The following is a 13,627-nucleotide window of genomic DNA, read 5'->3' on the forward strand; positions in this document are numbered from 1 at the left end:
CCCATTGGCTGTTTGGCAGCTAGGAGGAGCCTACGCGAAGAGGCTGGACCCGGCAGGGTTGGGGTGGGCCGTGCCGGCCTGGGTTAGGGTTTGGGGCGGGTCGGCCCTTACTGGGTCTAAGGAAGATGGTGTTGGGTGGTTACCCGGTGAGTTACTTACTTCTCTGCGGCCAGGCGGCCTTGCTCCTGGGGAATCTACTTCTGCTGCATTGTGTCTCTCGGAGCCTCTCGCAAAATGCTACCGCCGAGCCAGAGCTCACATCCGCCGCCCACCCGGAGGTCTCCACCGGTACTCCGAGCTGGGAATATGGCGATCCCCATTCTCCAGTCATCCTTTGCTCCTACCTGTAAGCTACCCGGCAGTCGAGGCTGGCGGATATGAAGATTGGGCTCTGGGATATGTGGGTGTTGTGGGAAGGGGGGAAGGCTGCTTTTTGTTCAGATCCACTCCACCTGAGGACCTGGTAGTCAATACGCAGGAGGTAAATATCGTGACAGGTTTCTCACTCCTCTCAGTGAGAGGTAAATATCGTGACAGGTTTCTCACTCCTCTCACCTATGCAGGGAAAAGCCTTGTGTGTCGGTGGCAGATCCTTTGGGATCCCAAAAGAGAAGAACCTAGGGAGGAGTAACATCATAGCCTCTGGAAGAAGGGTACGAGATTGTGCCTTCTCTGTCCTGCGCCCTTTAGCCAAAGATCAATTTGGTGGATTAATTAGGTGCCAGTACTGAGTGAGGCATAAATGTAGTAAATGACTTCTTTGCCTACTAGGTACTTCATGTCTTAAAGGCAATATTCTTACTGTTGTAGAGCCAAGCTATTTTTCTCTGTTTTTTTGTTTGTTTGGTTGGTTGGTTGGTTGGTTTTTTTGGGATCAAATAAGAAAAGGCGCTTGGGAAATGCAAAGAGAACTGCGAATCCTTTAGCTTAAATTTTGCAGCACTAGCCTCATGGTGGTTTGCCTATTAGAGATAAAGCCATAGCATAAATAGAACCCATGTAAAAACAGAACCAGAAACACTTCCCTTCTCCAGTAAAAGGTTAATGTGGTGTGCTTCAGTCTAATTGACACCACCTCTTGGAAAAGGGTTTGCAGGGTGAAACTGAACCCCAGAAAACTTGGTGAAGAAATACCTCTTGTCTGTTTTGATTATGTGCATGTAAAGTGATTTACAGAGATCATGTGATGGTGCTGATGATCATGATCTTACCGTTGAATTACAGACCTGATGAATTTATAGAATGTGACGACCCAGTGGATCATGTTGGAAACCTAACTGCATCCCAGGAACTTGGTTATGGTTGTCTCAAGGTGGGGTTTTGTTTTGTCGTATAAGCAAACTCTTCCATTGAGAAACAGTACTGGCTAAATGCTGTTACAGAAAAGTATAAGGGTATGAAGTTACTTCTTAGAAGAATTTTGTCAGAATGACTGTTACTGGAAATTTCCTCCCTGTCCAGAGTCAGTGACTGATCGAGGAATTCAATTTCCTCATGAAGGAGAAATCTTTGTGCCAAAACCACCCAGGTACAGTGACCAACCCGTTTTTGGTTCCTTTCAACATTGAGATGTGAAGCTAAAATTTCACCCCTGGCTTTCCAAGCCATGCACATTCCTGAAGGAAAAGAAAGGCTATGTGCTTTCTAAAACTGATGATGGATTGGGCAGTATCTTTTTTTTTTTTTTTTTCTTGAGACAGAGTCTCAAGCTGTCACCCTGGGTAGAGTGCCATGGTATCATAGCTCACAGAAACCTCCAACTCTTAGCTCAAGCGTTCCTCTTCCCTCAGTTTTTCTATTTTTAATAGAGATGGGGTCTTGCTTTTTGCTCAGGCTGGTCTTGAACTCAGGAGCTCAGGCAATCCACCCGCCTCGGCCTCCCAGAATGCTAGGATTACAGGCATGAGCCACCGCACCAGGCCTGGGCAGTATATTTGTTACACACACATTTATCTTGCTGATAACCTTTTTGTGTGTGTGTGTGTGTGATTTTTGGCCAGGGCTGGGTTTGAACCCGCCACCTCCGGCATATGGGACCGGCGCCCTACTCCTTGAGCCACAGGCGCCGCCCCTGATAACCTTTCTTTTCACCAGGCAAGCAATTCCCTATTCCCTATGTCCTTAGGGAATAGATGGGTCTGTCTGTATATGTGTTTGTAGGAGGTTAAAGTATTCCAGAGGAATAAAAGTGGCTTACTATTCCTATTCCTTTAGTAACAGTGGCTTCTTGGAATGGAATGATACCATTCATTTCCATTAATGTTTTTTTTTTTTTTTTTTTTTTTTTGGCCGGGGCTGGGTTTGAACCCAGCACCTCCGGCATATGGGATCGGCAGCCTACTCCTTGAGCCACAGGCGTCGCCCCCTCCATTAATGTTAATAATAATATCTAAAGGTTATACACACTTCCTGGTCAGTCTCTCAGAAACCAATGAAGTTTATGTATCTCTTTCCCCGCAATGTACTCAACCATCATACTGTGTTACATAATGGAAGTCTGGATTCAATCATGGTATTAAGAGAATTGTGGGAAAATATTCAGTACTAAGTAAAACAGAGATGAGACTTGGAGGGGTCAGGGTGGGAGGAAGGTAGATGATGGGAGCTTGTTTGATGGGTACAATGTATATTGCTTCAGTGATATATGCACTAAAGGCCCTGACTTTATCACCATGCAGTATATATCAATGTAACATATCAGACAGAGGAATAAACCTGACAGTAATAAGATTAAAAAGGCAACTTACTGACATTAGGTTTAGAAAAATATTTTAAACATTATGAAATTTTTTCCATTGATAATAACTGACAGAAGTTTGAATCAGCATTGTATAGAGATAACTCACTTTTACCTGTTTTAATAAAAATTAAGTTTATCCTGGTTGAGCACAGTGGCTCACACCTGTAATCCTAGCACTCCGGGAGGCGAAGGCAGGAGGATAACTTTACTGTAGGAGTTCAAGCCCAGCCTCAGCAAGAGGCAGACCCCCATCTCTCCTAAAAATAGAAAAACCAGCCAGGTGCACTGCTCACCTATAATCCTAGCTGAGAGGCTGAGGCAGGAGCAGGGGGATTGCTTGAGGTTGCAGCCAGCTATGATGCTGCCATTGCACTCTACAACAGAGAGAGACTCTGCCTCAAAAAAGAGGGGGAAAAAAAACTAAATTTATCCTATCAGGCACTCAAACTCTTACTGCACCCAGAAGTCCTACGGGACTAACAGCACTGAGGCACCTGAGTTCAGGGAGCATCCTTATTCCCCAATCCCTTCCCTTTGAGTAACTCTCCAACAGAAATATTAGTAAAGCACTAATAAAGTGCCAATAAAAATGCATAGTTGCATTTTCTCTGCTAGAATTCAGTTAAGCAAAGGGTAAATGCCCCACTTCTGAAATTTTTTGCTGCAATTTAAACTTACACTATGGTTGTACTATAGATGCCTGATAATCAGACATTCGTGACCTAAATGAAGTCCTGAGACAAGTTGATATTCTGAGTTCTCACCTAATTATGTTAATTTATAATGGGTATAAAACAGACCTCAAATACACATTGACTTTTTTTTTTTAATTATGAGACATTTTTATTTATTTTTATTTTTTTTCCTGTTTTTTTTGTTTTGTTATGTTTTGTTTTTTTTGTTTTTTATTGTTGGGGATTCATTGAGGGTACAATAAGCCAGGTTACACTGATTGCAATTGTTAGATAAAGTCCCTCTTGCAATCATGTCTTGCCCCCATAAAGTGTGACACACACCAAAGCCCCACCCCCCTCCCTCTGTCCCTCTTTCTGCTTTTCCTCCCCCCCCATTATGACCTTAATTGTCATAATTGTCCTCATATCAAAATTGAGTACATAGGATTCATGCTTCTCCATTCTTGTGATGCTTTACTAAGAATAATGTCTTCCACGTCCATCCAGGTTAATACGAAGGATGTAAAGTCTCCATTTTTTTTACTGGCTGAATAGTATTCCATGGTATACATATACCACAGCTTGTTAATCCATTCCTGGGTTGGTGGGCATTTAGGCTGTTTCCACATTTTGGCGATTGTAAATTGAGCTGCAATAAACAGTCTAGTACAAGTGTCCTTATGATAAAAGGATTTCTTTCCTTCTGGGTAGATGCCCAGTAATGGGATTGCAGGATCAAATGGGAGGTCTAGCTTGAGTGCTTTGAGGTTTCTCCATACTTCCTTCCAGAAAGGTTGTACTAGTTTGCAGTCCCACCAGCAGTGTAAAAGTGTTCCCTTCTTTCCACATCCACGCCAGCATCTGCAGTTTTGAGATGTGGGCCATTCTCGCTGGGGTTAGATGATATCTCAGGGTTGTTTTGATTTGCATTTCTCTAATATATAGAGATGATGAACATTTTTTCATGTGTTTGTTAGCCATTCATCTGTCATCTTTAGAGAAAGTTCTATTCATGTCTCTTGCCCATTCATATATGGGATTGTTGGCTTTTTTCATGTGGATTAATTTGAGTTCTGTATAGATCCTAGTTATCAAGCTTTTGTCTGATTGAAAATATGCAAATATCCTTTCCCATTGTGTAGGTTGTCTCTTTGCTTTGGTTATTGTCTCCTTAGCTGTACAGAAGCTTTTCAGTTTAATGAAGTCCCATTTGTTTATTATTGTTGTTGTTGCAATTACCATGGCAGTCTTCTTCATGAAGTCTTTCCCCAGCCCAATATCTTCCAGTGTTTTTCCTATGCTTTCTTGGAGGATTTTTATTGTTTCATGCCTTAAATTTAAGTCCTTTATCCATCTTGAATCAATTTTTGTGATTGGGGAAAGGTGTGGGTCCAGTTTCAGTCTTTTACATGTAGACATCCAGTTCTCCCAACACCATTTATTGAATAGGGAGTCTTTTCCCCAAGGTATGTTCTTCTTTGTTTTATCGAAGATTAGGTGGTTATAAGATGTTAGTTTCATTTCTTGGTTTTGAATTCGATTCCAAGTGTCTATGTCTGTTTTTGTGCCAGTACCATTCTGTCTTGACCACTATGGCTTTGTAGTACAGACTAAAATCTGGTATGCTGATGTCCCCAGCTTTATTTTTATTACTAAGAAGTGCCTTAGCTATACGGGGTTTTTTCCAGTTCCATACAAAACGCAGAATCATTTTTTCCAAATCTTGAAAGTACGATGTTGGCATTTTGATAGGAATGGCATTGAACAGGTAGATTGCTTTGGGAAGTATAGACATTTTAACAATGTTGATTATTCCCATCCATGAGTATGGTATGTTCTTCCATTTGGTAATATCCTCTGCTATTTCCTTTCTGAGGATTTCATAGTTTTCTTCATAGAGGTCCTTCACCTCCTTTGTTAGGTATATTCCTAGGTATTTCATTTTCTTTGAAACTATGCTGAAGGGAATTGTGTCCTTAATTAGCTTCTCATCTGGACTGTTACTGGTGTATACAAAGGCTACTGACTTTTGGACATTGATTTTATATCCTGAAACATTACTGTATTTTTTGATGACTTCTAGGAGTCTTGTGGTTGAGTCTTTGGGGTTCTCTAAGTATAAGATCATGTCGTCAGCAAAGACGGAGAGTGTGACCTCCTCTGCTCCCATTTGGATTCCCTTTATTTCCTTGTCTTGCCTAATTGTATTGGCTAGAACTTCCAGCACTATGTTGAATAGTAAAGGTGACAGAGGACAACCTTGTCTGGTTCCAGTTCTAAGAGGAAAAGCTTTCAGTTTTACTCCATTCAGTAAAATGTTGGCTGTGGGTTTGTCATAGATAGCTTCAGTCAGTTTTAGAAATGTGCCACCTATGCCTATACTCTTCAGTGTTCTAATTAGAAAAGGATGCTGGATTTTATCAAATGCTTTTTCTGCATCTATTGACAGGATCATGTGATCTTTATTTTTGCCTCTGTTAACATGGTGGATAACGTTTATAGATTTGCGTATGTTAAACCAGCCTTGCATCCCTGGGATGAAGCCTACTTGATCATGATGAATGACTTTTTTGATGATAAGCTGTAATCTATTGGCTAGGATTTTGTTGAGAATTTTTGCATCTATATTCATGAGTGAGATTGGTCTGAAATTCTCCTTTTTGTTTGGGTCTTTTCCTGGTTTGGTATCAGGTTGATGTTTGCTTCATAGAATGTGTTGGGGAAGATTCCTTCTTCCTCAATTTTTTGGAATAATTTCTGCAGTACAGGAATAAGCTCTTCCTTGAAAGTTTGATAGAATTCTGGAGTGAAGCCATCTGGACCAGGGCACTTTTTGGTTGGAAGATTTCTTATTGTTTCTTTGTTTCAGTGCTTGAAATTGGTCTGTTCAGGAGCTCTATTTCTTCCTGGCTGAGTCCAGGGAGAGGGTGTGATTCCAAATATTGATCCATTTCTTTCACATTGTCAAATTTCTGGGCATAGAGTTTCTGGTAGTATTCAGAGATGATCTCTTGTATCTCTGTGGGATCAGTTGTTATTTCCCCTTTATCATTTCTGATTGAGGTTACTAGAGATTTTACTTTTCTATTCCTCGTTAGTCTGGCCAATAGTTTATCTATTTTATTTCTTTTTTCAAAAAACCAACTCCTTGTTTCATTAATTTTCTGAATGATTCTTTGGTTTTCATTTTCATTGATCTCTGATTTGATTTTGGATATTTCTTTTCTTCTACTGAGTTTAGGCTTAGATTGTTCTTCTTTTTCCAATTCCATAAGCTCTCTTGTGAGATTGTTGATGTGCTCTCTTTCTGTTTTTTGAATGTAGGCATCTAAAGCGATGAATTTTCCTCTCAAAACTGCTTTTGCAGTATCCCACAGGCTTTGGTAGCTTGTGTCTTCGTTGTTGTTATGCTCAAGGAAGTTAATGATTTCCTGTTTTATTTCTTCCTGCACCCATCTGTTATTCAACAGAAGATTGTTTAATTTCCATGCCTTTGGGTGAGGTCGAGCATTTTTGTTAGAGTTGACTTCCACCTTTAGTGCCTTATGGTCTGAGAAGATACAAGGTAAAATTTTAATTCTTTTGATTCTGTTGATAATTGTTTTGTGTCCCAGGATATGATCAATTTTGGAGAATGTTCCATGGGGTGATGAGAAGAATGTATATTCTTTATCTTTGGGATGGAGTGTACTATATGCGTCTATCAAGCACAGTAGTTCTAGGGTCTCATTTAAATCTCTTATATCTTTGTTTAATTTCTGTTTAGAGGCTCTGTCCAGCTCTGTAAGAGGAGTGTTAAAGTCCCCTGTTATGATGGTATTATCAGATATCATATTGCTCAGACTTAGTAAGGTCTGTTTCAAGAATCTGGGAGCATTTAAATTTGGTGCATAAATATTTAGAATTGAAATGTCTTCTTGTTGTATTTTTCCCTTGACCAATATAAAGTGACCATCTTTGTCTTTTTTGACTTTAGTTGCTTTAAATCTATATGTATCTGAAAATAAGATTGCAACTCTTTTTTTCTTCTGAATTCCATTTGCCTGAAAAATTGTCTTCCAACCCTTGACTCGGAGCTTTAATTTGTCTTTTGAAGCCAGGTGTGTTTCTTGCAGACAGCAAATGGATGGCTTGTGTTTTTTAATCCAGTCAGCCAATCTATGTCTCTTCAGTGGGGAATTCAAGCCATTAACATTTATTGAGATAATTGATAAGTGTGGTAGTATTCTATTCGTCTTATTTTATGAGAGTCCATTGCTTAGTTTTATCTTTTGCATCAGTGTGGAGGTTAGGTTCTGTCCTTTAATTTCTGAGTTCTTACTTTGCTGCTGATCCATTGTGGTGGTCAGTGTGCAGAACAGGTTGAAGTATTTCCTGTAGAGCTGGTCTTGTTGTGGCAAATTTTCTCAATGTTTGTATATCCGTAAATGATTTGATTTCTCTGTCAATTTTGAAGCTTAGCTTAGCAGGGTACAGAATTCTGGGCTGGAAATTGTTCTGTTTAAGTATATTAGGTAGATGACCATTGTCTTCTTGCTTGGAAAGTTTCATTAGACAAGTCTGCGGTCACTCTGATGGATTTGCCCCTGTAGGTGAACTGGCGCTTACTCCTGGCAGCTTGCAGAATCTTGTCTTTTGTCTTGACTTTGGACAGGTTCATCACGAGCTTGGAGAAGCTCGGTTAGAGTTGAGGCGACCTGGGGTCCGATATCCCTTTGAAGGCGATGTGTCAGAAGCTTTGGTGATATTTGGGAAATTTTCTTTTATAATATTCTCTAGTATGGCTTCCATTCCTCTGGGGCATTCTTCTTCCCCTTCTGGAATTCCTATAACTCGTATGTTGAAACGCTTCATAAAGTCCCCTAATTCTGACAGTGAACGTTCTGCTTTCTCTCTCTTCTTTTCTGCCTCTTTTGCTATCTGAGTTATCTCAAGAACTTTGTCTTCTACCTCTGAAATTCTTTCTTCTGCATGGTCTAACCTGTTGCTGATACTTTCCATTGCATCTTTAAGTTCCCTGATTGACTGTTTCAGTTCCTTCAGCTCCGCTATATCCTTTTTATATTCTTCATATTGTTCATCTCTTATTTGATTCTGTTTTTGGATTTCGTTTTGGTTATTTTACACTTTATTAGCAGTTTCCTTCATTGTTTCCATCATTTCTTTCATTGTTTTCAACATGTGTATTCTAAATTCCCTTTCTGTCATTCCTAACATTTCTTTATAGGTGGAGTCATCTGCAGTAGCTACCTCATGGTCCCTTGGCGGGGTTGTTCTGGACTGGTTCTTCATGTTGCCTGGAGTTTTCTGCTGATTCTTCCTCATGAGTGATTTCTTTTATCTGTTTCCTTGCCCTAATTTTCCTTTCACTTCCTCTTGCTCTTTAAGTTCTCGTGCCTGTGGAAGTTGCGGGCGAGTTTAGACGGATTGAACACACGCGACCACTTGCCGTTTTTCCACTGTTTTAGTCCTCCTCTTGGGGTCCAGAAGTCTCTCGCTGACTCCCTGTATCCTCACAGGGGTGATGATAGGCAGATCCCACCAGCCAGAGATGCCTGGAGTCCTATCTCCCCAGACTCACTGTGCCCAGATGCAAGGAATCTGTTACTCGGCTGCCATCTTGCTCCAGCTCCCCTCCACATTGACTTTTTAAAATGCCCATTCCCAAATGTTCAGTTTTGTACTCTTTTTCATATAAACATAGGATAATTAAAGCATTGTGTCTATGTTTTCTAAATGACATCTAATGAAATTATAAGGAGGTTGAATATATTATTGAAGAAGCTAGGCATGAAGAAAAAAGGAGAAAGAGGGACGGGGGTGGGGCCTTGGTGTGTGTCACACTTTATGGGGGCAAGACATGATTGCAAGAGGGACTTTGCCTAACAATTGCAATCAGTGAAAAAAAAAAAAGAAGTTTATTTAAACAATGTACATTTAGGATGAACTAGTCGAAAATCTCTTCATGTCACTAAATTCCTTTCTTTTGAGCACAGTTTTACCTCAGCCTTGTTAGAATAACAGTAGTCCTCAGGTAGCTTTTATTAAAGCATATAAAGATGTATTTTTGTGTTACTTGCTTTGGTGAGTTTGTTTTGTTTCGGTTTTGGTGATTATTCCACAGTTCGGTGGACAGGCCTACAGTGATGTGGAACATACTTCTGTCCAGTGCCGGGCCTTACATGGAATTGAGTGTGCTGGTTCTAGGACCTTTCTACGAGAAAATAAACCTTGTATAAAGTAAGTGTTACTTTGAGTGGAGTAGTTGGTAATTGGATAGAGATGGAGCTATTTTCCTTGTCCTCTTTGGTGTGACATTTTAAGTGTTAAAGAGGACCTGTGATCACTACTGTGCATAATCCATTGGCAAAGGCAGCAGGTTTATAGTGAAGACAATGGATTTGAGATTAGAAGTCGTAAGTTCTAAACATCTCCCTCACTAAGTGCCTTTGGAAAATTCATAGTTTTCCCACATCTACAAAAAGGAGTTGATAGGTGATTTAGCTCAGAAATTCCTACACAAGGTATAAAATCCTGTGAAAATTGCCTTGGTATTTCAGGATTAAAGTTTTATTATGAAAAGTGTAGGTGGGCTCCTTACTCCAAAAATCAGTTTACCCTAAAGTAAAAAGATCAGGGTCATCATTTCTGTAAATTCTGCTTGACAGGACAGAATTTACCAACACCATTTGCTAATTGGAAGAGTCAGTGGCCTTGTATTATTAAAGTAACTGCAACTGTGTCATCACAGTGTATATGGACTGTGGAATTATGGATTTATGGAATTATGTGAAAAATTATGGATAAGTCCTCACTTTTAGCTGCTACAATCAGCAGCAAAGGTGTATGGAGATCAAGTGTTCATTTAAGGACAATGCTTGCTTAGACAACTGCCCTCAGAGAAAGCCACCTCAGTCTCAGGAAAGGACCCCCTGTAGAGGAGGGTGAGAGACCAGACTCCACTCCTACCAAGATTCCCATTGTTCAAATCTGCTTCATAACTTCTTGTCCAGTCCAACTCTGCAAATGTCACTATTTGTTCTGTGAGGTCCTCCATATCTTAGCAAGTACTCTGTTGAGACCTTAGACCAACTAGAGATTGTTGGGGGGAAGAAAGATTGTTGGGTGCTAAGAAGGGATATTGTGAAAGGTTGTGTATGTGTGTGTGTTTATTATGATCCTGACATCCTAAGAAACCTTTCTGGTTGGGAAGAAACTGCCTCTTCTGAGGCTGACGTTGTTTCTTAAGAGATAGCAAAGGGCCCTTCCAGGAGCATGTCTTTAATTCACAAACTAGTCCAGAGACATACTTCTGGCATCCAGCCTGTACGCCACAGGAGACAATATTCCCCTGCCTAAATCATTCCATGACCAGGTACCAGGCAACAAGGGACCACACCTGTTGCTTAAACCCTGCTAAAATTATTCAAAGTAGCCAATCCTAAATTATTTGCTTTGCCCTGCCTTGCCTTGCCTTAGAAAAACCCTCATAAAGGCAATGGCCTGAGCCTTCCCCTCTCTCCCGTCTTCTTACCACCATGGTGTCTTTCCCACATGGCCCTGTGTTGTAGACTGTGCCTCACGTCTCTAGAACCTATGAGTGTAATAAACTTTTTTCTTCCTGAGCCTCTCCTGTGTCTCCTCTTGTGGCTAAACCTGACAGACCATCTCATTAAAGAATACAAAGTAGAGGGTAAGAGGCCACAGAGGCACTGCTACACCATCTTTTCACTTAGATTAAATTCATTAATTTTCCTTTTCATTCCTATTGTCTAGGTATACCGGACACTACTTCATAACCACTTTACTCTATTCCTTCTTCCTGGGATGTTTTGGAGTGGACCGTTTCTGTCTGGGGCACACTGGCACAGCAGTAGGGAAGCTGTTGACGCTCGGAGGACTTGGGATTTGGTGGTTCGTTGACCTTATTTTGCTTATTACTGGAGGGTTGATGCCAAGTGATGGCAGCAACTGGTGCACTGTTTACTAAAAAGAGTGACCTCGGGGCCCAGGGAAGTAATGAAAGCTCTGTTTTCTGAATTATTCTCGGCAGTGCTGATCTCAGACCTGACCATTTGGAGGGAACCAGTTTGAGTAAAAAGACTACTTTGAATTTTTAACCCAGATTTCACCCTTTCACACCAGACAAGCAAAGTGTGTTGTACCTTTCCTCATAATACAAAATATAAAGGATAGTGACCAACTCAGAAGCTGTGGAAGGGTTTCCATAGTCTTTATTTGTGTGTACTTTGGCATCTTTGGTCCATTGAAGCACATGGAGCTAACAGGATGAGTAAAGTGAGTATTTTTATCCACAAGCCTTTTGTGACCCTGAGTCTTCATGCAGAGGAGAACTGAAGCTGAGTCAATGAAAACCTTCAGCAGAAGTAGAAATTGGCCATGGATTTTACATACACTGAAATTCTAACTTTCCATATTTAAATTGCACAATAAATTTTTCCAACCTGGAGTGGTGCTGTATAAGTATTTTCAACAGATAGAGTGAAACTCCAAACTGAGCTTATTTTGCCATGAGGTAGGGATTTGAAATGAAACACTCTATTAATAAATCCTGTTGTGTCACCACTGTTATACTTCAGAAGCAGTATGTGCTATGCTACACATGTTTCTACATTCCAATTATGTTTTGAAGGACAACGCAGTATCAGACATGTGAATTGAGCTATTCCTCTGGGCAGAATTGTCCTTTCTAAAATTTAATATTTAATAGTTTATAGAGCCCATGTTGTGAGCTGATAAAGATTTCATACAAATTTCTGTAAAACTATTCCTTGTGATTAGGTAAGATAAAGTGAGGAGCCTCATGCCCTTGGAAAGAAAGACACATTCCTACTTAAAGGGTATTGAACACTAGGGTAGAACTAGGATGTGATTTATGAGGGGGGGGGAACTGAACACATCCAGAACTCAGAATAAGCATGGTATGAAAAACTCACCGTGGGCTTTAGCAGTCAGAAACAGATATAGCCAAGCTTTTGCATTCCCAAATCACTGAGAATAGAAGAAGTATGCCAAATTACAAATAGTTTTAGAGATTATTTCCCATCCTTTACAATCTAAGTTGAAAGAACTATTACATGTAAAATAAAAAGTAGACTTTGTGGCCAAGTCAAACTAATAGCCAGCTATTCAAAATAACTTGCAAAGTCTAGAAACAATCAAAGTAGAACTACTCAAAGTTTATCTCATAATAATTGACTTTTAATACCAAGAATCATGGTTGAAATAGCTTCCCTGGACATATTTATTTCATAGCAGCTTTCATAAGAACTTCTGCCTTTTCATTCCTGATTAATATGATCACTGTTCTTATAATTATTAAAGGTGGCAACGGTATAAAAAATGAATATAGATGGTTCCCTTTTATCTTGAAAGTTCTGTACCACACTAACCTTGGCTTTGCTTATAATAGTAACAATTAGTAGACTTTTAATTCAGAAGCTCTATACCCAGGCAGTATATTTTAAATTGTCAGGGATCAAGAAGAAAGTAGACTCTTTCCCCAGAAAATACACATACACATAAAAGTCTGCATAGAGTTTAAGGGGGCTCAAGGATGCCATACCTTTTTTAAAAAATTTAAATCTTACCCAAAAGAAACCTTTAAACTTTACCAAGTCCTGACTCATCCCACACCTTTTTTAAATCTCCTAATACTCAGAAACCACGTCAAAGGTTGTTTCCTTTTTAAAAAAAGAACAAAAACCTTTGGCAGCTCCAAGATTTGAAATCATTAATGTTGCCAGGAAAAATAACTTGGGTAAAAAGATAAACATCTGTAAATTATTAAAGAAGCCATTTAACAGAAAAAGCCGTTCTCATCTATGGCATACTACCCTGAATGCACCCAAGCCTGTCTGACCTCAGAAGCTAAGCAGGGTCAAATCTGGTTAGTACTTGTATAGGAGAAGGATCCCTTCTCACAGTCTGGAAAGCTGTTGAAGACAAAAGTTTTTTCCATTTCTAGAGATAATTTGAGTATCATGAGTGTTCTGTGTGTGACCATCTGTAATTGTCAGTTGCTCTGTGACTATAAATGATGCCCATCCTCTCTATCCACAAACCCCAACCAAATGTGATAAAACTTGAAAAACTCACTGACCAAAAGAATATTCTAAAAAATTGATTACCTTTACACTCAATGTGTGTTGTTGCTTAATATTTGGTAGATCTATTTGTGTGTGTGTGTGTT

The 13,627-nt window shown here is 39.8% G+C and overlaps 1 protein-coding gene across 2 annotated transcripts; it reads left to right on the plus strand.

Annotated features, from left to right (window-relative positions):
• Positions 1–52: 52 nt before the first annotated feature.
• On the plus strand, positions 53–13,566 carry TM2D2 (TM2 domain containing 2). Of its 2 annotated transcripts, XM_053578664.1 has the most exons (5): positions 71–346; positions 1,225–1,312; positions 9,539–9,654; positions 11,191–11,328; positions 11,468–13,566. In XM_053578664.1, the coding sequence occupies exons 1-5, from the start codon at positions 126–128 to the stop codon at positions 11,532–11,534; spliced, it is 630 nt and encodes a 209-aa protein (XP_053434639.1). In that variant the 5' UTR covers positions 71–125; the 3' UTR covers positions 11,535–13,566. The 2 variants fall into 2 exon arrangements, with proteins under 2 accessions (XP_053434638.1, XP_053434639.1); XM_053578663.1 differs by having other exon boundaries at positions 53–346; positions 11,191–13,549.
• Positions 13,567–13,627: the final 61 nt, after the last annotated feature.

Source organism: Nycticebus coucang, chromosome 24 (assembly GCF_027406575.1).
Source record: "Nycticebus coucang isolate mNycCou1 chromosome 24, mNycCou1.pri, whole genome shotgun sequence".
NCBI lineage: Eukaryota > Metazoa > Chordata > Mammalia > Primates > Lorisidae > Nycticebus > Nycticebus coucang.